Source organism: Chamaea fasciata, unplaced genomic scaffold, assembly GCF_029207755.1.
Source record: "Chamaea fasciata isolate MVZ Bird 193981 ecotype frontalis unplaced genomic scaffold, bChaFas1.0.hap1 SCAF_19, whole genome shotgun sequence".
NCBI classification, from domain to species: Eukaryota; Metazoa; Chordata; class Aves; order Passeriformes; family Sylviidae; genus Chamaea; species Chamaea fasciata.
Window position 1 is genome coordinate 3,341,700 of NW_027094104.1, and position 25,776 is coordinate 3,367,475.

A 25,776-nucleotide genomic window follows, 5' to 3' on the forward strand; every position below is an offset into this window, starting at 1 on the left:
GGCGGAGGGAGGGGGGGGGCGGGACCTGCGCTTTTGTATTTAAAATAAATAAAATAAATAACCAGGGGAGGGAGGGAGAAGAGGGAGGCGCGGATCGCAGTGGGCTCCTTCCCTCGCAGCCCCCCCCCTCCCCCCCCCCCTTTACCCCCCTCTTTCCCGATGCTCTCCGATGCGGTTGCACCGCCGGGGAGGAGAGGAGGAGGAGGAGGAGGAGGAGGAAGGCGAGGAGGAGGAGGAGGAGGAAGGCCGGCGGGGGGAGCGGGTGCAGCCTGCGCGCTGCCGGCGGCGGGGAGCGGCGGGGCCGCGGGCGCGCAGCGAGCTCCGGCTCGGCGGTGAGTGGCAACTTCGGGGGCGGCGGCCGCCGCTTCTTCTGCTTGAGATACGGATTTCTCTCCTCATTTCAGTTATTTTCTTACATTTTTTTAAAAATATTTTTTTCCCGTGGGGGTGCCCGCGCTGCCGCCCTCCGCGGGCGCGGAGCCTCGGCGCTGCCCGTGCCCGCCCGGGCTCGGCTGTTGCTCGCGGCTCGCAGGCTCCAAGTCGCTCCGGACTTTTTTCCCCCCCTTTCCTCCCCCTCCGACCTCCCTCCTCCCAGCCCGTCGCCATTTCTGGTGCAGGTTTTTATTATTATTATTACTATTATTATTATTATTATTTGGCACGCCGGGTAGCCAGGGGCTGGGGGCTGCCCCCCTCGGACCCCCCCGGTCCCATTTAGTGCCCCTTTTCCAGAGCCGGGGTTGCAGTCCTCGGCTCCAGGGGGGATGCGGGGGGCCCGGGATGCCCCGCAGCGCCCAGGTACGGCCGCCTCGCCTTAACCCACCCCCGGGAGTGTATTTTTGGGATCTGGGGGGGTGCCTGCTCCAGCCTGATTCCCGCAGAGAAGCGCCCCAGAATGGGCTCTGGCGGAGGGGGGACACGCGGGTCGGGCAGCGCGGGGGGAGCGGGGCTGGGGTGAGGGGCAAATGGAAACCAGATGCCGGGGCAGGGACGCCCCGAGCTGCCCAGGGCTGCGGGGGGGCCGCGCTGACACCCCCGCCCCGGCCCCGCTAAAAGTGCGCCGGGAGTTCAGCGGAGCGGATCTGATAGTCGCGATCGGGCTGGCGATAGAGCCCCGCTCCCTCTGCCCTGCCTCCCTCCCTCCCTCTCTCTCTCTCCTTTTCTTTCTTCCTTTTTTTTTTTTTTTTTTTTTTTTTTTTTTTTTTTTGACTGTGAGGAGTTGAAAAGCCTGTTTACTTTTTGCCTTTGATGTTGGGAGGATCTGGTTTTGATTAGATCAATACTCCTTTTTTCTTCCCCCCCCCCCCCCCCCTTTTTTTTTTTCCCCCTTTGCAGAGAGGAGGCTCCGAGGATCCCCTGCTGACTCCAGGCAGAGGCAGGCAGAGGCACAAGGCAGCTCCTGAAGCAACTGGGAGCCCCTCTCCCCAGCGAGCTCCGGAGCCATGAGCAGCGCCGTGGTCCTCGCCCACCTCCCAGACCCCAGCAGCAGCTTCAGGGAAGACGCCCCCCGACCCCCTGTCCCGGGGGAGGAAGGAGAAGCACCATGCCCGCAACTCGCCAGCTCGTTTCTCCCCAAAAGCCAAAGCTTCAAGGCCATGCCGGTGCCTCCTGCCCCGCGGAGGAATGAGAACGGACTCGGGGAGCCGGAGGGCAGCGCGTCCCCAGACTCCCCTCTGGCCAGATGGACCAAATCCTTGCATTCCCTGTTGGGAGATCAAGATGGTGCCTATCTTTTTCGGACCTTTCTGGAAAGGGAAAAATGTGTGGATACCTTAGACTTCTGGTTTGCCTGCAATGGCTTCAGGCAGATGGACCTTAAGGATACCAAAACTTTACGAGTAGCCAAAGCTATTTACAAAAGGTACATCGAGAACAACAGCATCGTCTCCAAGCAGCTCAAACCTGCTACCAAGACCTACATAAGGGACAGCATCAAGAAGCAGCAGATAGATTCCATCATGTTTGATCAGGCACAGACTGAGATTCAGACTGTGATGGAGGAAAATGCTTACCAGATGTTTTTAACTTCTGATATATACCTCGAATATGTACGGAGTGGAGGAGAGAATCCCGCTTACATGAACAGCAATGGACTGGGGAGCTTAAAAGTTGTCTGTGGCTATCTCCCGACCTTGAATGAAGAAGAGGAATGGAGCTGTGCAGACTTCAAAAACAAGATCTTGCCCTCGGTAGTTGGACTATCCAGCAAGACGTTGAGGGTTACAGCGAACGTCAGAGCCACGGAAACGATTGAGAACGGATACAGGTAAGGGAACCCCTGGAAATTGTGCTTTGGTTTAAGGACTTTGAGAGTGTTTTTCAGAAGGCTGTTGGGGTGGGAATCGAGGGGAGGCAGGGCTTCCTGAAGGGCTGGGAGCACAGCTGCTTCCCCGCACCTCCAAACGCTGGAATTTGTGGGGTGTTGTCTGAGTGTGGGGTTTTTCCCCCCCTCTACAGAGGAAAACAAGATCCTGTGCTCTGAAGCCCTATTGGCTCTTTCAGTTCTTTTATAGATCAAAAACTTCATAGCAACTATGTCCTCCGGACATACGTTAATTATTGGTTCAACTTTCAAACCTATTAAGAGCAGTAGTGGAGTGGATCATAGAGACACATGAATAATGTAACCTACCAGTTCCCCAACTCCACCATCAACCGGTGTTTAACGATGTTGGTTATGTGGGAAGCAATTGTGCGGTCGTGGAAGAGGAAATGTGTGCACTGACTGCACCAAACTCTGCAACTTGGGCAGAATCTGCTTCTTTTTTTTTTTCTTTTTGACTCTGTGTGTGTGTGTGTGATGTGCAGCTTCTCCATGGCGTGGGGTGTTGGTGTCATGTCAGAGCCATCCATCTAGGGTGGCTTTCAGCCAGTGCATGCAGGAGGATACCTAAAATTTGAGTGTTTAAGGTGGTAGAGGCATTCCAGGTGTGGACTAATAGATCTTTGGTTGGTCTCTGGTGCTCTCGTGTTGGCCCTGAGCTCAGAGTTAAGCTCGTTAAGAGGTGGTTGTCTCCACAGGGATGTGGGGACGTTGTGCGGTGACAGGGTGTCCTTGTGTCCCGGTCCTGGGGTGCATCTGCATTGCCAGACCCTTCTCTTTTGTTGGAAATGTTGATGGCACAGCGGTGTCAGGGTGAGGAAAGTGTAAGAGCCATCTCGAAGTGCGGGGGGGGGGGGTGGGGATGGGAAAGAGAGACTCTGATGAGCAAATGATGAGTTGTATAATCCTCTGAAAATGTATTCTTTCCTCTCCCCACCCTTGCCATAAATGTGGATTGTTGAATCAGGGCTGAGAGGAGAGGGCTCTGCTGCAGATGTGCGCTCTCCTCCGCCGGCCCGGCAGCCTGGGGGTTGGTATGGTGAGTGTTTGACATCTCGTTTACAGGAATTTTGAGAGTGTGTCTGTGATTCATGGACATCAAAGGGCATCAGGCTTCTCCCGGGGAGGCTTTGCTGGAGCTCTCCTCTCCTGCCCCCGGAGAGCTTCCAGCTGTGCCGGGCTCGCTGGTGCCGTGGGGGGCTGGCAGGGTCCCCCGTGCCCCGGAGGGTGCTCCAGAGCCTCTTTGGTGCTCTCCCTGTGCCGGAGGCTGTCCTGCCAGCGGGGCGAGGTGGAGGTGCTGGGCGTGGGGGCAGAAGGGATGCGCTCCATCCCGGCGTGGCCTCCGGACCCCTCCTGCCGGGGGGCTGCGGGGGGGCAGCGCTGGCAGCTGCTCCGGGGAGGACTTGGGCTTTGGGATCCTCATCTCGTGCCTGAGCGTTTCTGCCTGAGCATCTGCTGTTCTCCAGAACTTGGTTTGAACTGCTGCCCTTCGCTGGCTTTCCAGGAGGGGGATGTTTGATGCTTTTATCTCTGAGCCTTTGTTGGGATTCAGGGCTGGAAGGGCTTGGCTGTATGTTCTACCAGAGCTGCAGGCCCTGCTAAACCCACATGTGCCTTGTCCAGGAGAGCTCTTGCAGCGCTGTGGATGCTTGCCTGATTAGCGCTGGGCTTTTTTTTCCCCCCTTTTCTTTCTTTTCCCCCCTCTTTTCTTTCCTTTTTTTGTCCAGGGATTAATGCAGCTTGCTCCTCACATGTCAGATCTACCCTCCTAGGACATTAGGTAGTGCGTTTTGCTTTGATCACCTTCTGTTGAATTTCCAGGAGCTTTTGCTCTCCACGGGGCCAAGAGATCTCAATGCAAAGAGAGGGGAGGTCAAGCTGAGATGCTGCTCAGTTCCTCCCGTTTGTGAAGCCACTTGTGCGTGCATGTGCTCGAAGCTGATGAGCATATGGATGGGTTATCTCTCATCACTCAGCGTTTAGGATCGCGGCTAGGATTGGAGCTGAAGCTCGCACAAAGTCTTTCCTGGTGAGTGGCCAAACCACACCTCCCTCATGTGTGTGTTGGAATTAAGGAATTTCTGCTCAGCGTGCTCTGGGTTTGAAGGGCTGTGCGGGCTCCGGCCATTCGCTCCGGTGGGTTTCAGTGGGATTATCCCGGCCAGCCCGGGGCTGAGCCCACCTGACGGTGATCTCGGGCCAGCCTGGTGTGTGCAGGGGAGACCACCTGGGAATCCCAGGGCACGGAGTCACGGCCAAACCCACGGCGAACCGGAGACCGCAGGAACCCGACAAGTTGAAAGACTTTGTTTGGCCCCGGCGCCGGTGATGGACAGGAACAGGAGAAGTCAAGTGAAAACACAGAGTTTGCACCTGGCTGGGGAACAGGCGCTCGCAAACTGCTGGCTGTGTGTTTGGAGCCCTAATGCAGGGAATATTTTAAAAGCAGGACCTCCTTCTTGTCCTCCCAGGCGGACTCCCCTCCCCTCTGGGCTGTGGTGTGGTTAAAACTGGCCTCCCCACGCTGCTGTGCTGGACCTGGCCCCATGCTCCAGGAATTCCAGCTATTATTTATACGCGCTTCTAAATTTACCACGCACGACTTTGTGTACACAGAGAGCGCCTCTTCCTTTGCTGTGCCAGCGGGGCAACGGGAGTCTGTGCAGCCCAAGGTGGACTCATCTGCCTCCCATTAGGCTCCAACATCAGTGGGACTGGCCTTGCTGGGGGAAGGCTGGGGCTTGCAGATGGCCTTCTGCCTGCTCCCAGTGCTTCCTGGCCTTTGAAAGGACCCGCTGGTGCAGCTCTCCTTGTGTGTGAAGTTATTGGAACCAAGTTTGGCTTCAATTATTGAAGTAAATGATGCCATTGTAAAGCTATGCTCCGAGCAGTGTTCTACAATTAGAGCATGGAAGCTGTGATTAACATAGTTGTGTTAAAATATACTTTTTTTTTTCAGGTTTGTGCATGTGTGGGTTTTTTTGCCCTTTTTTTTTTTTTAAATTTTTTTAAACCCATGGTTGTCCAGTGATGTTTGTCCCAAGAAAATACTTAATGAGATTCAGTGCTGCCTCCAACTGCTCCTTGTACAGTTTTTCTCTCTCTGTATAAGTCTGTGGTTTGACCTGCCCAAGTGCTTTTATTTCTAAAAGCAATCTGACAGTAAAAAAAAACCCCACCCGCCAGACTCTGAAACTCCACCCTCATAACAGGGGATGTGACCAGTAGCCCCCCTGAAATTTTCATGGCATTAGAATACCTCTGATATGGCCATTGCCTAACATAGCAGAGAGAGAGAGAGTTACATGCTGTGTGTCATTGCATCAAGATAAGAATAGGCTGAGAAACATCAGACATTCTCCTTGAAGCTCCAGAGCAACTGCTACCTGACAGCTGAAAACACTTTGCATGTTGAGTTAGGAGCTGGGCCGTGTTTGTGTGTGCAGCATCTGTGGCAGGAGACCACCGCTTTCCCTGGAATTTAAAACCCTCGCAGGCAACTTGATGCATCTGGGTGCAATTACTGGAGTAAGGTGGTCAAATTAAAAAGGGGAGGGGGAAAAAAAAAATCCAAAAACATGCAATGCAGCAAAACAGCCCCCACTGTTTTTCTGAAAGGATGGGGAGATTTCTGTGTCGGATGTGGAGCAGGGATGAGGACTTGACAAATATGCCAGCTTTAGGGGTTATTATTTTTCTTGTCCACGAGGTGTTGGTAGGTGAATGATGCTGCAGCGCTGCTGGGAAGATGACTTAGTTCCGGCCACTTTCTCTAATGATATGTTTGGACACACCTCCCTCTCCTTGTGCCATGCCCACACGGACCCGCTGCCTCCGCCCCCGGCTCAGGCTCTGCAGGAATCCTCCTGTGAGAGCAGCGTGGCAAACCCACCCCTGCGTGTGACAGGGGTGACAGACACCTCCCAGCAAGGTGCTGGGCCTGTGCTGGGGAGCATCCGCACCCCTGAGCCTCCTGGAGCATCCTGAGCCTTGTGGTCCTCAGGTGCACTCCCAGGAGCTGAGATGGTTTCAAATCAAATAGTGGGAAGAGCTGCATCCCTTACACATTGACCCAAAAGCCCACCAGGGCCCTTGGAAGGGTCTCTGGGACCCCACATCCCCCTGATCCAGAGAAGACTTCGTGGTTTTTAGAGGGACTTTCCTGTAGTAGCAGCAGGATAACTTTGCTTTCACCGACATGTGGAATTAATTTATCTTTGAAGATTTAACTTCTTTCCTGTGGCATTCCTTACTATCTCTTTTTTTTTTTTTTTTTTTTTTTTTTTCTCCTTCCCAGATCTGTATTTTTTAACATCTTGATCTCCCCATCAGAAATGCCTTGGCCTCCTTGGAAAGGAATGCAGCCCCGGCTGGGCTGAATACCTGCCTGCAGCCAGCCCCACGCCGCTCCTACCAGAGAGGCCCATCTTCCCCACCAGCCTTCCCCCTCCTTTTTTCATTTTTTCTTTTTTTTTTTACTTCCCCTTACTTTTTAAAAACTTAAGCCTTGCTGAGGCTCCTGCTTTTGGTGCTGGGGGAGGAGGGATGGGGTGATGGGGCCACTGGGATGAGGATGGAGATTGAGAGCGGGGCAGTGGGAGGATGTTGCTGTCACCTAAACCCAGCTGGTCCCTCCAGCCCCAGGGGGGGCAGGGAGGTGGAAAACCCATTTAAAAAAAAAAAAACCTGCCGAGCCTGCTGGCACATTCCTTAGGCCCCCAAGTTCTGGGTAAGTGGCCCTAATTATTAAAATCAGCAGTCCTTATCAGATGACAAGGCCTTTTGCTTTGATATACAAAGGCAGAAGCTTAACAACCCCATCTTGCCCTGGAAGAGGAACAAAATGTGCACCTTAACATGCAGCTTCCAAACCTCCCTGCATAATCCCCTTATCACCTGCCAGGATATGTATATTGATCCTGGCTGGGAAGTTGGAGTGGTGGAGGCAGCAGGCCGGGGGATGCCCGGGGGCCCTCCCTGCAGTGACCCTGCCATAGTGTCCTGGCCCTGCTCCATCACAGCCCGTGTCACTGCCCATGAATTCTTCACAGAGCTGCTCCTGGCTGCTCAGCTCAAACATCCAGGCTGAGCTTTGGCTCTGCTTCTCCGGGTGAAGCCGGAGGTGTTGGGGTCAGTGCCGGCCTCTCCTCACGTCCCCCATCCATCCTCCTCTTCCCCACCCAACTCTATGCAAAAAAACCACGAGTAGGAGCTTCTCCTATAAGCTGGGCCTTTTTGTTGTGTGTTTTTATAGTGCCAGGAAGGTGGCATCTGTCCTTGGGAGGCCAAGCCTGGGACTGCAGATCTCAGTCCTGCCCTGTGCCTCTGACACGAGGGGGTCCTGCCCCTGTAGTTCCAGGCAGTTCTCCTGGTTCAGGCAACAGAGATACCAATAACTTCTGTTTCCAAAGGGATCCTAACCCTTGTCTTCAGAGTAGAGCTAAGCATTGTTGGCTGGTTCCTTGTGACTTTCAGTGAGACTTGAGCTGTGAACTTCTTGGACTTCTCCCTGCTGGTGCCAACAGCAAAACTCCTGCTGACCTCAGCAGGGCAGCATCAAGCCTTAAGGACTGAGCTTTTCAGGGTATCAAAGGATGCAGAGGCGCTTCCTGGAATTTTCTAGAGCACTTCAGAAGATGCTTAAAGTCTTTAAGGTGGTGCTCTGGATGTGTTCAGACAGAGTGTCCTGGTTTAGGCAGTGTGCTGGTCACGTCTGAGCAGCGGATGGTTGGCTGGTTCCGGAGGGGTTGAGCGGGCGGTGAGTGTGGTTCCCATAAGGATGGTGCTGCCCTGAAGCCCAGGACCGTGTGGTAACTGGATTCCTGTTCTGCCTGTGCCAGGTCCTTCAAGAGGAACGACCCTGTTAACCCCTACCACGTGAACTCGGGCTATGTCTTCGCGCCGGCCACCAGCGCCAACGACAGCGAGATCTCCAGCGATGCCCTGACGGACGACTCCATGTCAATGACCGACAGCAGCGTGTGAGTACCTGGGGCTGGCCGCGTCTCGGGCTGGGACACCTGCAAACCAGCTGTGCTGATGCTGCTGGTGTGGGGCATCACCCTGCTCGACCCAAAGAGGGTGTGTGCCCCAGCCAGGGCATGGCAGCCTCTCTCGCTCTCTCTCGCGCCGTCGCCGCAGGTATCGGATGCAGGGAAGTAATGAATCCCTCTCTTGCCATTTTGCAACTGCAGCTGAGCAAACATGTTCTGCCCTGGCTCTTGGTGCTGCCTGACTAACCCAAGGAGTGAATGAATCTCCCTGAGCCTTTGTCTTAAGGCCAGGCTTCCTTAACTAGTTATCAGTCATCAAAGAGGAGATTACTTCCTGTAGGAAGTGCTTTCTGTAATTAACGTTCGTCATTAATGTCAGAATGTACATTAATAGGGCCAGTGACCTGAAGGGGCAAATAGCTGCTCGTCTAGTGTGGCTGGGGCAGTCTTCAAAGAGCCGTTTGGATGGAGCTGCATGGATCAGGTGTGGGTGTTTCAGGAGCATACAGATAGAGAGATGATGCAGTGGCTGAGCCCAGGAATTGCAGGATCTGTCTTCTCCTGGCTGCTGAGGAGTGTGCAGCTGGGAGCAGGGTTGGACTGTCAGTTTGCTTTCCCCAGCAGGACCGAAATGGTGCTTTTGTTTCTGTAGAGGGGACAGTGAGGCTCACTTAGTGCTCCTAAGGACCATTTTCTTCAGCTGACCAGAAGGCAGATGTTGCTGTTTGTGTTTCATGATCTTCACTGAAGTGCTCTAGAAGAGCCCACCTGTAAACAGAGTGTTGCATTGCTGGTCTGTCATCTTGAAACTTCTCCAGTGTCTGTGTCAGATACGTCCAGTGGTCCCTGTGTGCCCCTCAGAGAGATTTTCGTGCTGGGTTCTTGATGTCAACATGTGTGAAGATGCACAACGGAAAACAGGATTTACCAAAAATCCTCGATGCATAAACAAAAAGCCCTTTTTAATTTTTTATTTTTACTTTCTTAACGCACATGTGTGTTTTGAACTGATATTACGGAAAAAAAATAGTTTGTTGTCCCAGCAGATTCCCTTATTGAACAATATTGGCATTAAATAAAAGAGCTGAATCATAGGGTGACTTCTTTATTTCTTCTTACTGGCTCTGGTTGTATGTGATCATGTGTCAACAGAGCATTCATTGGGTTAGTCATTTCTGGACCAGTGTAGGGTCACTTGGGATTCACAGGGCTAGGATTATACCCTCTCTTCACAGCAATGCCAATTGTAGGCCTTATACAGATGAGAGCACTGAGTGAGAAATAAAGTGCATGGTGGATGAAAGGCTTAACTGAATCGCTTTCAGCCCATTGTTAGTCCAGGGGAGCTTAGCGGGGATGAGAGGGCAGCAGCCCGCTTTGAAATTTGCTTGAACAAGTGAATAGGAGCTCCCCATAAAGCAGCGCCTGAAAGGAGCTGCCTGTTTTTTCCTGCCGTAACAATGGCCCGCGCAGGCTGTGAGAGTTTGGGGAAGCTTGGCTGATTAAACTGCCCGCAGCTCCAGGCTGGGGGGCGGCGGGGAGGCCGGGGGGTGGCAGAGAGGGACAATTCCTGCCGCCCGGGGGTGGCAGAGAGGGAGAAATCCTGTGGCATGGCACCCCTGCTGCCCCTCCCTGTGCCGTGCTCCAGCCACAGGGCGTTTTTTGGCGCTGGGAGAGGTCAACTGCCAGTTCTGGAGGCTGGGCTTAAAGTTAAGGCTGGTGTCAAACTTCCTTTGCAGAGGAGAAGGGGGCTGCTGGCAGCATCCCTTGTGGAACAGTTGGGGTTTGTGGGCGCTCCTGGCACCGGCTCTCCTGGAAGCTGGAGGTGCTGGGGTGTGCTGGGGGCACAGACCCACGCTGGCTGAGCACAGGTGCTCACTCCGCCTGTCAGGTTTTATCCCCCTGGAACGGGGGGCCTTGTTCTCTTCCAGCAGCACGAATACAAATTAGTTCTCTTGGCTCATATTGGTATCAACTGAAGAGGAAAAACTTGTTCTGGAAAAGTCTATCAGACATAGCAGTAAAGTGAGTTTGGAGCTTTTTTTTTTTTTAATAAATCTGAGTCTGAACTGCCCTGGGATTAGGAGAAATCTCCAAATAATGCATAATCTGCCTTTTTTATTTTATTCCAGAAGCCAGGGATCAGTCTGTCCCTATATATTTTGCAATAGCCACAAAGCATCATGCAAATTTCTATTTCCATTTCTTGATTGGGGGGGGGGGGGGGAGGAAAGGGGATTTTTTTTTTTATTTGCTTATATCTTATTTATGGATTTACTTTGGACACAGGGGAATGCTGCTGAGCAAACTTCAAATATTACCTTATCTTACAAACCAGGCTTTTGATGTTGGCAAGATCAGAGGCTTGTTTCAGAGCCGTTGCCAAATGAAGATGGGAGTGAATGCATATGCGCATGAGTCTGATATTTCAAAGCAGCAGTAAAACTACATTCAGGTTAGGTCAGGCACATCTGAGTCAAAAGGCTAAGATAATTGGCTCAGCTTAAATGGCAGCTGACTGGGTAGAAGACTTCAAACTAGTGTTTCCCCCAGAAACAGATTGGCTTAGCCCCAGCCTGGTTAGCTGAAATGTTTATAATTAAACTCTACTATTTAGTGCCTCGGCTCTGTAGCTCCTCAGCCCGCAGCTTTTAGGAGCCAAGAGAGTGCAAATGTTGCCTGTTGGAGCAGGGGGAGAGGTGGCACCTGGAGAGCTGGGGTTGACCCTTGGCCTGCCCCGAAACCTCAGGCCAAGTTCAGCCCTTTTGTTTCTAAGGTCCTCTCCCCTGCTTGGGGGATCTGCTGCAGCACCAGGGTTCCCCCTGCCCCCCCCATATCTCTTGCTGGTGGCTTCAGCCCCATCCATCTGTCCCTCCTGCAGTCAGGGGTCACTCCTTGGTCACCCCTGCGACCCTGGCCTTGTCCATTTTCCCTCCTTTTCTAGGAAAGGATGTAGACAGCACTCAGTGAAGTTGCTGCTAAAGTCCCTTCCCGTTCCCCAGGCTAACTTTCCCTAGCTGCTCCACAGCCTTCCCATCCTAGAGAAATACCTCTGGGGGTTTTTTGATTCCTTTTTTTTCTAATTCTGCACGTTGTTACAAGTTGCAGAACTCTTCTGACAAGGCAGGGCTGTGGAAGGAGGGAGCTGGAGGTTTGATGTGGGGCTCTCTGCTGTATCCAGAGGAATTTTAGGGGGAAGGAGCAGTTCTTGTATCAACCTGAATGAGGGCAGATCTTAAAGTGAGGAGCCCATGCTGCTGGGTCTGCATTGCTTTTCTTGCTCCTCCTTGACAGTAAGTCCCCACTCCTGCTCCGGAGCCTGCCCCAGGTCTGTCCCTTTGGGCAGAGATGGTCCCTGTGGAGCTGGGAACTTGGGGATACCCCACGAGGAGATGTGTGTCACAGCAGAGGGCTTGGGGACAGCATCTCGTGCTTGCAGGGCTGCAGGGAGGTGGGGAGTGCAGGAGGGCTGCAGGGCTCCCTGGTTGTATCCTTGTGGTGGCCACACCGCCCTTGAGCTGCTTCCCTGCTCGTCCCCAGCTGGCCTCTTGGGCTTCATGGGCAGAGGACACCTCCTTTTGCACTGAGCGTGGTAATGGGCTTCATCCCATGGGTTCCTAGGTCCGTGCTGGCATTTTTGCTTACCTTTGAAATGCGTGTTTTACTGGGAATTCCTTGTGCTGAGGGTCTTCCCTAAGAGAGCCCTGTCTCGGCAAGCCCCAGTTAATAAACACAACTCTGAAGGTACAGGTGGTTTTGTCTTCCCCTTAGATTTGCTTTTCCCCCATCCTCCCCCAAAACTAAGACATGTCATGTGCCCCAAGCCCCGTTTGCTCCATGGGTTTGTGGAGCAGAAATGCTTCATGGAGCAGTGGAGAGATGCTTGGTGGCCACCAGTGGCTGCGTTGGCTGTGCTGGGCTGGGCTGCTCCTCCAGAAAGCTTCTGGAGCCCCATGTTGTGCAGTGGGGACATGGGGACAATCAGCTCCTTTCACTTTCCATGTCACATGTGCTCAAAAACTCTGTCTAGAGGAGGTGCTCATCTTGTGGCATCAGGGGCCTCCCAGCATGCTCGTTTTTATTATAAAGATTTTTCCAGGTTTATTAAGATGGGATTGTTCTGCTCCTTCACTCCAGGCTTTGCAGCTTAGTCTTGCTCATTAATGGCAACTGAAGGCTTTGGCCAAGATCTTCACAAAGCTCTGCCATCGCCAGCTTCAACACTGAGAGCTGGCATCTCATCATCCTCCTCCAGGAGAGGGACATGGTGTCTCTGGGGAGGTGTTCTGGAGTGTGGCCACCATCCCCATGGCCACGGGAGGGGACACGCAGGGACACTGTGCCACGCTGGCTCCTCTGGCAGCAGCGTGGGGCCAGCACTGCCTGCTCCTCCTTGGGCTGGAGTTATTTTCTCCTCTCAGGAGATGAGTCAGGTGTGGGGGCAGGTGGATGAAAGGGACGGCACTGGAGATCAAGGTTCTTCAGGCAGTCTGAGGGAAGTGGTGGAATTAGACATTCAGGATCTCCAGGCATGCTCTTCCGGCTGGCCCCGCTGTCTGTGCATGGCCCTTTCATCCTCACTGGGGTAATTTTTTGTGTGGATGGGTGAAGACGCCCTGTGGTGCCTGGAGTGGGATGTGCGGGGGGCTGTTCCCACTGGAGAGCCTTGAGCTCCTGGCCTGGTGTCTCCTCGTGGCTTCCTGGCAGGAGCTGGGGTGGCTGTGGGCAGCAGTGTCCTGTCCGGAGGACAGGCCATGACCAAACCTCGAGGTGTCCTGTGCTGGCCAGCCTCAGGGCAGGGGGAACATCCTGGATCTGAACTGGGACTAGAGATGGGGGAGCAGCCTTTGGATGGCCATCCATCCTCGGCCTCTTCCTTGTTTCCACTGTGCCAGCAGTTCATGGGCTGTTCCAGAGCTTGAGGAACGTTTTGGTCCTAGAGAGCATAACTGGATGGAGAAAAGCCTAGAATTAAAGGTCAGAAGCAGAAACTTGGTGTTGGAAGGGCCTTGGGAGTGCAGCTGATGGGATCTTTGGACGTGTGCCCATGTGGAGTTGCCTTCAGCTTTTCAGCTTTTGCTTAATTACTGCACATCCATGTGCATCCTTTGGTGACACAGGCACTTCCCGCACCGCCGGATATTTGAGGCTTCGGGTGACATCCAGAGGGCTCAGCACCTCTGGGAACGAGGGCTGCGGCTGCCTGGGTGGTTCCAGAGGGGATGGAGAAGTGTCTCAGAGCATGGGCACAGCCCCAGCTGACGGTGGCCTCTCTTCCATGTGCAGAGATGGGATCCCCCCGTACAGAATTGGGAGCAAGAAGCAGCTCCAGCGGGAAATGCACCGCAGCGTCAAGGCCAACGGTCAAGTTTCTCTACCTCATTTTCCGGTGAGTCCAGGAGGGAGCTGCAGGGTCTGGGTGGGCCATGGGAAATGCCAGGGCTGGGGACAGGCACGGGTGGAGGGAAGGGAGCAGGGGAGGAGAGCATTTCCAGCCCAGGCTGATGCCAGAGGGGAGGTGCTGCCGGGTGTTGGGCAGGAGCCATGCGCTCTCAGCATCGTTCCAAAGCCATGCTTGTGCACGGTCACATCTCGGTCCTTCCTGAAACCAGCTGCTAATTAGGAGTTTTCAGGGGCGCTGAATTTGCCCTGTTGGCTAAACCCCAAGTGGACATGTCCCAGTAGGGTCTAGTGGGAACCTTGGCTCTGGCCACCACCCTGAGACTCCTGCGGTGCCGAGCAGGGCTTGGCCTCGTGTGCATCACTGCAAGAGCTGGGTGTCAGTGAGCTGGGGGCCAGCAGGAGCTCCCAAAAGAGAGAATTGGCAGCAGATCCGTGCCTGGATTTGAGGGGATCCAGTGCATGGTGCTGCCCTGCTCTTCAAAATTAACTCGCTGACTTGCTAATTCAGTTGACTTGCAGCCTCTCGATTCCTGCAGTGAATAAACTGTTTACACAGACAAGTATAAACTTATCTTGTCTTGAGATTAATATGCTAAAATTCCTCTTTCTGCTGTCTTAAGCAGCAAGAAGTCATAGATGATATTTCTGGTGGAAGGTGGGGGGGTGGTTTATGTGGTTTTTCTTTTTGGTATTTTTTTTTTTCCCCTTCCTTCCTAAAGAAAGTTCTATAGCCTGAGCTTGTAAATTAGATTATTTTGTCCCAGGGCGTGCAAATCGACTTTCTCTGTAAGGCAGTGCTTTGATCAGGGACTGAATAGAGCCAGCTTGTGTAAGAGTGACAATTTCCAGCAGAGTGGCCTTTTTCTACCCTCACATCATTTCTGGAGCTAAGTGGTTGCCGGAGAGAGGCCCCACCTCATCTGGTGGGTAGTATGTGAAAGAGTTGGCAGTTCAGCTTTCTGCTTTCAGGGGGGGGAAAGAGGGAGAGTGGGGGCGAGGGTGTGTGGGGATGGCAGGAGGGAGGGCAGAGTCAAGTGGGTGGTTTCTTTTTCCTCCTTTTTTTTTCTTTTTTCCCTTTCCTCCCCTTTTCCTGCCATGTTTGCTTCTTTTGGCAGAAATTCGCGTTTTGCCTTTTTATATTCTGCACTTGATTTGGAGATGTTCCCTTTTTCCCTTGATAGATCTGCTTGAGGCAGCCAAGCTCAGCAGTGTAGCACCGCTAGCCTGCAGCAGCTTTCTTCATTTTCTGTACAAAGAGATGGAGGGGGGGGGGAAGAGATCTAGGACACTGTTGAGACAACACTACCTCAAAGGTGCCCAGTGTGTAGCCAGGAAATAAATTACCAGCACTTCTCTGATCTGCAACCGTTTGACTTCTTTTTTTTTTTTTTTTTTTTTTTTTTTTCTCCTCCTTTCCCTTTTTCTCCCTCATCTTATTTTTTTTAATTTCCAACTCCTTTCTGTTTATACTCACTTTATTCCTTTAGTTAAAGTCTCTCTCCCTCCCACCTCAGAGGTTTTTTGGTGGGTTTTTTTTTTTTTTTGGCTTTTTTTTTTTCTGGTTTTTTTTTGATGTTTGACAACAGTCTTTGAAGATTTTCTACTTCAGAGTAGCTACTGATGGGCTGGTTGTACTACAGAGAGAACAAGCGGGGTTCCTCAGAGTGCGACCAACTGCTCCTGCCGAAGGCAAACGCTGGTGGGGAGGATGTCACTCCATGAGGCCACAGCACTAGCTCATAAAAATCCAGAGCAGACCATGCCTAGTTGCGGTCGTCTTTTCATCCAAACATGGAGACACAACAAGCGTAGCGGGGCCGGCGATGCCGCAGCGGCCGAGCGCCCGCGCCCCGCGCCGCCCGCTAAACATTGCCTTGTGCCTTCTGTCCCCGCTCCTTGTAGAGGACCCACCGCCTTCCCAAGGAGATGACCCCGGTGGAGCCAGCCGCCTTCGCCGCCGAGCTCATTTCCCGGCTGGAGAAGCTGAAGCAGGAGCAGGAAACCATGGACTGTCTGGAGGAGAGGCTGCAGCAGATCAAGGAGGTAGGATTAGCGTTCCCAGAGCTCCGCGTGCCCACCCGGCCGGGCCGGCGGGAGGGGGCCGTTCCCTGTCCCCCGGGGATGGCTGGGAGGGGGGAGAACGGGGACACCCCTGCGTGCACCTCGCCAGCTCCCGGCCCCTTCCATTCATTCCCTGCCATCCCTTGTCTGGCAGGACGAGGAGAAGGAGGGCGCCGAGCTCCCTGCCAGCCTGCAGAGCGGTCGGGACGTGGCCAACCCCCAGCACCCCCAGCACCCGCTGTCGCTCCTGCCCTCGGGCAGCTACGAGGAGGACCCCCAGGCCATCCTGGACGAGCACGTCTCCCGCGTGCTGAAGACCCCCGGCTGCCAATCGCCCGGCGTGGGCCGGCACAGCCCCCGCGCCCGCTCGCCCGACCGCCTGCCCACGGGCAAGCTGCCGCCCGGCACGGCCTCGCTGGCCGCCTGCGCCCTGCTGGGCAAGGCCTTCGTCACCAAGCAGACCACCAAGCACGTCCACCACCACTACATCCACCACCACACCGTGCCCAAGACCAAGGAGCAGATCGAGGCCGAGGCGGCGCAGCGGGTGCAGTGCTGCTGCCCGGCGGGCGGCGATTACTACTGCTACCCCAAGTGCAAGGGCCACCCCAAAAACACTGACCCCCCTCTCTCTCCGCTGGAGCCCTTCGGGTAAGTCACCAGCACCTCTGTTACGCCCGCCCCAAACCATCACCCATCCCGCTGCGGTGGGGCCGATGGGGACAGGGGCTGACCATGGGCTCGTGTCCCTTTTCGCCACCAGCAGGACGGGGACGCTGCTGAAGAGGCCGGGCCGAGGCGTGGACAGCGTGGCCCTGGCGGCCGGGGACGGGGGGCTGCCGGGCCCCGGTGGGGTGCAGCTCCCCGGGGGCGAAGCGGATCGGGCGCAGAACGTCTGGCAGTGGATGCTGGAGAGCGAGAGACAAAACAAGCACAAGACCCATAGGTAAATACGCAGCTGTCTACAGCAATATCGCTCCCGGTAAATATTTATATATTACATGGGCTGTCTATTTTTACAATCGCTAAAAACAAATGAGACTCTTTGCTCCTCCGGTTTAATATAAAAGCTGTTCCGCAGAACCAGAAAAACCACAAAAATGTCATGTTTTTGGCAATAAACCTCCTTTCATGTTATGACAGACTTTTGAGAGGGAGCGAGCAGAATAGGAGCTGCTATTAAAGTCATATTTTCCAGCTTTTCTAACCCGACTTCTTCCCTTCCCCAAAGCACACAAAGCACAAAGAAGGCCTACAGCTCCGACTGCGCCAAGGGGGCCCCCGGCCGCCACCACCCCTGGGGGACGGGCGGCCACCCCCGCGGGGCACAGCCCGCCCACCCCTTCGTGCAGGACCCCGCCATGCCCCCGCTGCCGCCGCCCAACACCCTGGCCCAGCTGGAGGAAGCGTGTCGCCGCCTGGCCGAGGTCTCCAAGCCGCAGAAGCCGCGGTAATGGCCACAGCAGGGATGGTCCTTGTCCCACCCTGGGGACAAACGGGGCCGGGGGAGGTTTGCTGTGGGTGGATGTGGATGTGTCCTGCCTGTCCAGGCAGAGGGACAGCCGTGGGGACGTGTGACAGAGGTTTGCTGTGGGTGTGGATGTGTCCCGCCTGTCCAGGCAGAGGGACAGCCGTGGGGACGTGTGACAGAGGTTTGCTGTGGGTGGATGTGGATGTGTCCTGCCTGTCCAGGCAGAGGGACAGCCGTGGGCACGTGTGACAGAGGTTTGCTGTGGGTGGATGTGGATGTGTCCTGCCTGTCCAGGCAGAGGGACAGCCGTGGGGACGTGTGACAGCCTTGCATCGGCACAAATAGTTGGAATCCGAGGCTATTACTTCCACTCTTTTGATGGCTGTAATTTGCCCGTTTTTCCTCTGGGACAGGCTCCAGCTACATACCAAGTGGGGAATTGGACTGGTTATCGTTCATTTGGGTATGGGAGGATAAATTAGCCCACAGCATTTTTAATTCTTCCTTTGATTGTTTACAACATGTGAGGCTTGATACAAAGAGCAAACTTAACGACCCACAGGAGACTTCAATTAAGAAGATTGTGTTTCAACAATTTTTTTTCTTAAAGTTGTTTTTTCTCTTTTTTTTTTTTTTTTTTTTTTTTCCCCCCACTTGCTTTCCCCCTCCCCACTTCAGATGTTCAGCCTCAAATCAGCAGAGGGACCGAAACCACTCCGCTGCCATTCAGGGGGGAAGCTCCCCTTTCTGCAATGCAAGTCTAACGACAGAAGAGTGAGTATTGCACGTGCAGAAAAGGATTGGGAAATAAATAAATATATATATATAGCTCATAATTATATTTTCATTAAATGGATTGCACTTTGAAAGGAGAGGAAATTCTTATATCTGAAATTTCATCTTTCAAACATCCTTCTTAAAGAAAGAACAAAACATTTTCGAATCTTGTCTCTGGCTCTTTTTAACTTGCATTCCTGTAAAGTGGACAAAGATTGGATTAGTCTAATTACAGGATGGTTCTTTTAACAAGAAATCTGCTACAGAGAGGTCTAAAATGGCCTAAATAATTAAAGTTTTCTTTCTTACCCTCTTCATCTTAAGCAATGAGTAATGTTTGAAGTCCAGACTGAGCCACCTGACTAGAGCCTTTCATTTTTAATTGGTTGACCTTAAGTCCACCAGCTGTCTTTGCTAGCAGCTTTTTTTCTGAAACCACTCTACAAAGACTTAGAACAAATTAGGAAGACTAAATTACTGCGGACTAACACTTTGTGACCTTTTGACACGCCAAGTGTACATTGCCTCAGAAGCAGTTGTAGATTTGGCTGCATGGTATTCACTAGAGTGTTGCCATTTTGCCGGGTAATATTGTTTTAATTATTCTTTAAGAAGCGTTGCTTGGGTGCAAATGGCAGAATCCAGTTAATTTTATCCTCGCTGGGAAAAATAAGATTACCTGGGTGCTTGAGGTGAAGCATCTGGCAGGGGGGGTTTGCTTTGGGGGCTGATGGTTGCAGGTGGGTTTGGGCATGAGGAGGAGGCTTGGGAGGTGTTTTGTGTGAGGGCAGATGAAAAGAGCCTTTAAAATCCTGGGGGTGCAGTCCTGGGGCTCGCTGGGGAGGGTGAGCCCAACCTCCATCCCCCAGCTCCCCCTCTGCCATGCCATGCTCCAAGGGGGAATGGCTTCAAGCTGAAGGAGGGTGGATTTAGGTTGGATATTAGGAAGGAATTGTTCCCTGTGAGGGCGGGCAGGCCCTGAGGTTGCCCAAGAAGCTGTGGCTGCTCCTGGATCCCTGGAAGTGCCCAAGGCCAGATGGAGCAGCCTGGGATAGTGGAAGGTGCCATGGCAGGGGGCTTGAAACTGGATGACCTTTGAGGACCCTCCCCACCCAAACCCCTCCGTGTTTCCCACTGTGGAAATCCAGCAAAGGGCTGTGCAAACGCATCCCAACAAATTCCCAGGCAGTGCAGGAATATCTGATTTTCGGGTTCCACCCAGGGTATTTCTGACAGCTTTCACCAACTCCGCTGCTGGTTGGAGTGAGGTGAGGCAGCCTGTTCTCAAATGGAAAAATAGAGGGTTTTGTGTGTGTGTTTTCTGTTTTGCAGTCACAAAGAGCCAAAGAAACTGCCAGTTGTTCACACCTCTCAGTCTGGTGAGCTGGTTGTCACCTATTTTTTTTGCGGAGAAGAAATTCCCTACAGGAGGATGTTAAAGGCCCAGAGCCTGACACTTGGGCACTTTAAAGAACAGCTGAGCAAAAAGGGAAATTACAGGTAAGAATGTGTGATGTGTCTCTTCTTTAGTGTCTTACAACAAGTCAGAAGAACTGGCAGGTATTTTGCAGGGCCGCTGCAGTGACGCTTTGGATTTTCAGAGGCTGTGGATCTTCTTAGTCCCTTCCCACTCAAAGCAGGAGCAACGTGGAGATGGAGAGAGGTGCCTTGGCTGCAGAGCCACCTCCTCCCTTCCTCCCCAGCCTTTTCCCAGTTGCATTAGGACCTGTGCTCCAGCCCTTCTCCAAAAAGCTTCAAGTCTGGGATGGCTTTGTGGCAAAGGCGTGGAGCAGTAGGATTCAGATTCCAAACTGGGGTCAGTGTTCATCTGGGTGCTGGCCTCCTGCTTTGCCTACTGTTCAATTATTTAAATTTTGATTATTTTTTGCAATGGTGTGGCCATAAATGTGGTCAGTGACAGGCTGGGATGGTGCTGCTGAGGGACATGGAGCTTGCTCCTTTTTCTCTTCATTAGAGGGGAAAAAAACCTCTGCCCTGCGGGGTAAACTCCACCAGCAATACCCAGTTCCTCCTCAGAAACACCAACAAACCCTGCTGGTCTGGTTTCTAGCTCCCATCTCCCAGTTTAACCAGTTTGCTGCTTCCTCTGCTCAGTTTGCTGCCTCTGCTCAGCCGTGGCAATACCTTCACGTTGGCTCTTTTTGGCTGCCCTTTCCCAGTGGATCCGAGCACTCTTGGGGTGCTCTTTTGGCTACTTCTCCTGCAGGGTGAGCAGGAGAGGGACATTCCAGCTATTTTTTTATTTTTTTTTTTAATTTGCACTGAATTTGGTGGTGCTTCAGAGAGCTGGGTGTCTTGCCCTGTCACTGGCAGCCTCTGATTTAACCTGCAAGGGGTCATTTTGGTTTGGTACAAGGAATTCTCACCTTGCTGCCCCATCACTGGCCTCTCTCTAGGTGTGGAAAGTCCACCTGTACAGGCCAGAGGTTGGTGACCATGGGCACTCTCAGGCTGGGGGATGCCAAGCTGGGATCTCACCATGGCTCTTGCACAGTGGGGCTGAAATATTCCAATTCCTCTCCAAACCATCTTGGCAGCCCACCCAGCTGCCATTGGATGGCACCAACCTGCAAGTGCACCCAACCTGGACACCCTGCAGGATAGGTCCTGGGCTTCTGGCACCCTTGTATCGTTTTCCAGCCCCTAAAGCCTGTCCCACTGTGCTCCTCCTCATTTGCAGATGAATTTCCTTGGCCTCTCCACTGCTCTGCCACTGCCTAGTGGCTGTGTAGTCCCATCCCCCCCAAAAAACCCAACTTTTTTTAATGTTTGTTGGTTTTCTGTGACATTTTTCATGTGATGCCCAAGTGCAGGACTAGGCTCCTAAAACCTCTGTGGCCCAAAAGCCCCTCCAGGTGCAATTATTTGTGCCTTGTCGGACTGTAATTACTTTAGAAAATGTTTTTAAGTGACTGACAAGGATGAAACAAGGTTTTGCTTAGATCTCACCCCTTTACACCTGGGTAAAGACAATACAGAAATTTATAAAAGGAACTTGGGTACGTGCCCAGTATTTTATCTTGCACAGACACAAGGTGAAACTAATTACACAAATGTGTGTACCTCCAGGGAATCATTTTGATCTAAGCTTTGACTTTTGGCTGGACTTTGAGTGAAACTGCGGGTGACCTTCAGGGGAGAGGTCCGCAGTGCCCGGAGTAGCGTGTGTGTTACGGGGAGGCACTAACTAGGCTGCTTTGGTCACATCTGGCATTGATTTCTTTTTAAGGCACATTTAATAAGCATGTCTTTGAAGCCCTTGCCTTTCATTTAATGCACAAAGACATGCAGAAATGCTCCACTCTCCAAATTCTTTATTGATTGGATCAGTTTGCGAGGCGGGTACCTCGGGCTCCCGCGATGCCAGAGCCCCGCCGGGGAAGCGCTGCCTTGGCTTTCCTCCCCTCCCCCCCAAAAAAAATTAAAAAAAAAAAAATAGAATTAAGCAGTGATTTAATACTGATGGCGTTAACAAAAAACAAACATACACGCACAGGGAAAAGTGGGTGGTGTCGGGTAATCTGGGGATGGCAGCGGTTCAAAACAGAGCTGCAAGGCCGGGCCCGCGTGCCTCGATTGGTGCCAGATGTCCCAAAAAATAAAATTTAAAAAAAAGGAGCAAAGCTTGCCACATAAAATATGTTTCAATGGAAAGCCCATTGCTGAGCAAATAAGAGCAGAGTGACTTGTTTGAAGATGTTGTGAGGGTGGATTTTTTTTTTCTTTCTGCTTTGCCTCCTCCTTTTCTTATTTTTCCCCGTTTCTCTGCGAAATAAGGGTGTAATTATGTAAAAGGTCATAGCGTGTTTTCTCAAATAAAAATTTTGTAAACACAGCTAGGGCTTGGGCTTGGGGAGGAAGTTCTTGGGAAGAGCAGCTGTTATCTGGACAAGGGAGAAGGAAGGGAAAGTTCTTTGTAATTCATTCAAACTTTCCTTGGGTGTTTTGGGTTTATATCAAGGCTGCTGTCCTGGGGAATTGTGGCCTTGACCTGCAGCATGGAAGTTGGGAGTTGGGCCCTTGTCTTCCCTGTGTGCAGGCTCTGAAGGACTCAATACATTTTTTTTCCTTGCTGAGCCATTAAAGATGCAACATGTGTCAATTCTCCTTGGAATGACTTCACAAAAATACATCCTGATCCTACCTGGACTAATTGGAGGTGGTTTCATCTCTTTGACTGAAAAGAGAGATCTTTTATCCCTCTACCAAAATAATCTGAATGTCCCTGAAAATAAAGAGATTTGCAGGGCGATGTGACTATTGCAAAAATGCATCATAAAGCAAGTCACTAAATAAAAATGTCAGATTCCAAGGCCCTCCCGTGGCTCTTCCAGTTTTAGTAGTAAAAGTGAGCTTCATTTGATCTTCTTTGCAATCCTAAAGAAAATCACAATTACAAACCCCTTTCTCCCTGACAAACATCTGCCGCCCCAAGTTGTCTGGAAACTACAGGGGAGGAGTTAATTTTTATTTTTTGATATCTATATATATATATTTTTTTTTACATAGATATCTCTCTTTTTTTTCTTTGTAATCCATCTGCTGGAATATTTTCCATCCCTGGCAATCAGATGGCAAAGGCCTTTTCCAAGGGAGAGCAGGCATCTCCAAGGAGGTGTTCGGCGGCAGACGGACAGACTCCCTAAATGCTACCCCTCTGAATGGAAGCCCTTCATTTGTGCATATGCAATTAAGCAGCCTTAGAAGGAAGAAAGCTCCAAACGGGATAAAAGGAACCTTTAATCAAGAAGCTGAACGGTCTAATTCAGGATAATAGAGGGGTCCTTACTGTTTGACACAGGAGGGGTGGGGGTGCTTTTTGTCTCTTGGAGCCTTGGCTTCATGATCTAACGACCCGGAGCAAAAGAGCAGGAATGCAGGACACTGCTACTTGACCTCCCCGTGTCACGGCCCAGGGGCCGGACCAGGCTCTCTCGGAATGCTCCTGAGCCTCGGGAAGCAGAGGCAGGAGTTTGTGTCCCCTAGCTTGGACCCGGGAATGGGCTTGTTCCAAGTCCAGGATGTTTTTTTCCAGCGGGAACACCTCAAGAGTTTCAGCTCCTGCGTTGCAGGAAGCTGGGATGGTTTGCTTTTCATTCATCCTTTTAATAACAGTTGCTAATTTTAATGTTGGGCTTCAGCTTTGAAACGAGAAAACACATGAAAGAAAGAAGGTGGGGAGAGAGGGGAACCTTAAGAATGCTTGGCTTTGAAATCCTATTTATTTATTTTTAAATGAGATATTTGACCAGAAATCACCGCGCTTTCTAATTTTCTTTATGGCTGGGGATACCCACTGCCAGTGTGTGTAATCTACTCACTGGGGAAGCTATTGTCACCCCTGAGGAGCGTTCACAGCCCTGCTCCTTCCATCCCACCACATCCCTGCGGCCCTGAGGATGCTTTCAAGTCACCAGACCTGGGCACGCCTGAGGTGTTCCTGGAGGAACGTCCTCAGGAGGGAGAAACTGGAAACGTCGTGGTTACGACAGAACCAGCAAAGCATCCTTAGCCTTTTATACCTTTTGAGTTTTTTAATTTTTTTGATTTTTTTTTTAAACCTCTGCTTTAATTCCCTTTGCCACAGATACTACTTCAAGAAGGCCAGCGACGAGTTCGACTGCGGCGCGGTGTTCGAGGAGGTCTGGGAAGACGAGACCGTCCTGCCCATGTACGAAGGAAGGATCCTCGGGAAGGTGGAAAGGATCGATTGATGCCGTCTGTGTTTCCCAGGAAAACTCGACCTAGGAAAGTCTGTGGACGCACACAACAGTAGTGATGACAAGGAAAGAGGGGAAAGGAAAAAAGAAAAACGTTCTGAAGGAAAAGTTTTGAACCAATGAAGAAAAAAAAAAGTGAAGTCTACGAAGACTTTGCTGAATTAGCCTTAGAGGAGAAAAATGGCATTTATTATTCATGAGTTGGGTACTGAGATGATAAAAACCCTGAACTATTTATTAGAAACATGACCACTGTTGGCTATTGGAGATGCAGACCGTGTTGGAGAGACTTCCATACATAATATATGATTTCCTGGGGATCTGAAATCTATGGACTAAGAGAAACTGTGTATAGCTTACCTTAACAGTAATCCTTATTGATATTTATTGAACAGTCTGTTTTCCCTTAAGTCCAGTTTTTGGATATGCTGCTTTAACAATGGAGAAGAGAGGGGCTGGGAAGTGGGGTGAGGGGAGGAAGGATTATTTTATTTTTTTACGTTTTTCCCACTATCTAAAATTTAGAAGTTTGGCGATGAGCGCATTTGTGATGATTTTTTTTTTTTTAAGGGAGAGGAGAAGGGAAGGAGTGAGGTCGTGCCCAGTATTTCTCCAAGTGAAGATAAAACTTTCCTAAAGAAATAATATTAATAATAATAGTAATAATAATAAAAGCCGAAATAAAAATCCGTTCATCTAGAGACCGGTGCATTTTAATCTATGCTGCTCTAATTTGAAATAAAGGTCTTAAGCATTAACTCTATTTAAATGCAATATAACAACAACAGCAACAGGTTATTTTGTCCATGGATTTCGGCGGGGCGAGGTTTTTGCTTTGCTGCTCTCAGTGGTGCCCAAGGTAGAGCAAAACCCCGAGCCTGGGAGAGCTGTAGAAGGAGCCATCCCATTCCCATGTCTGTATTTAGCACACCACGAGGTTAAAAGCCCGTGTGGATTCCACAGAGCTGAAGGTTTTTAGCTGTTCAATGTTAGCACTACTTGTGTTTCGAGGCCGTGTAACTGCGACGGGGCGTGTTCAGCTCGGCGTGGAGCGTGTGAGTCCTTGTGTGGTGGGGTTTGGTTGGGGTTTTTGTTTTTTTGGTGTTTTTTTTTTTTGGTTGTGTTTTTCTCTGCCTCACCCTGAACACCCACAGGCCGTGGGAGATGTGGGTGAAGGCTCTGGAGCTCCGTGGGGTGGGGTTTTTTGGGGCAGAACAACCCTTTCCCGAGAAAGACCTTGCATTTCAACAGTTGGGTTTTGTGTTGATTAAGTTAATCTGTGCGTTCTGTTTGCCATTGCTACTTTGTGTAAGTCTGTATATATTGTAGAAAATGTATGGTGGAAATATTAATACACTATCTCTAGTGTTTTTAAATTTAATCAGTACAGTACCTGTGCCTGCATGGTGTTACAGACCATGCTTCGCCCTATATTCAGGGTTCAAGCTTTCCCTTGCTTGTTTAAGGGGTTTATGTATAAATATATTTTATGCCTTTTATTACAAGTCCTGTACTCATGACTTTTGCCATGGCATTTTGTTCTACTTATACTGTAAATTATGCATTATAAAGAGTTTCATTTAAAAAAAAATTACTTGGTACAATAATTATTGTAATTAAGAGATGTAGCCTTTATTAAAATTTTATATTTTTCAAATTAATATTGTCTTGACTTTTTTTTCACCCTTAATGCCTTAAAAGGGTTGGTTTTTTCTTTTTCTCATCTGTGGTGGTAGCTGGAAAGAGCTGGTATGGGGCTGTTCCTGCTGGGAGGAGGCAAGGCAAAGGCTGGAACTGCTCTTCAGTGTGAGGATTAAATCATTTACAGCTCCTTCCAGTAACTCACCTGCAAATTTAACCTGGTCTTGCTTCCAGACTGCAGTGCTGAGCTCACCTGACAGAGCCAGGCTGTTGGAACCAGGTTGATGGAGCCAAGCCGATGGAACCATCCGCAGGGATGTGGTGGTCCCCAGGCTGGAGCTCCTGGCATGGCACAGGTGGTGGGTT

The 25,776-nt window shown here is 51.3% G+C and overlaps 1 protein-coding gene across 2 annotated transcripts; it reads left to right on the forward strand.

The window, feature by feature from the left end:
* The first annotated feature begins 261 nt into the window (after positions 1-261).
* Positions 262-25,430, forward strand: AXIN2 (axin 2). 2 transcript variants are annotated; one of them, XM_066200280.1, is made up of 11 exons: positions 262-332; positions 1,336-2,266; positions 8,164-8,304; positions 13,603-13,705; positions 15,622-15,762; positions 15,935-16,431; positions 16,544-16,726; positions 17,012-17,230; positions 17,930-18,025; positions 19,361-19,528; positions 23,637-25,430. In XM_066200280.1, exons 2-11 carry the CDS (start codon positions 1,443-1,445, stop codon positions 23,761-23,763), a joined length of 2,499 nt encoding a protein of 832 aa, XP_066056377.1. In that variant the 5' UTR covers positions 262-332; positions 1,336-1,442; the 3' UTR covers positions 23,764-25,430. The 2 variants fall into 2 exon arrangements, with proteins under 2 accessions (XP_066056377.1, XP_066056378.1); XM_066200281.1 differs by having other exon boundaries at positions 16,547-16,726.
* The last annotated feature ends 346 nt before the right edge of the window (positions 25,431-25,776 follow it).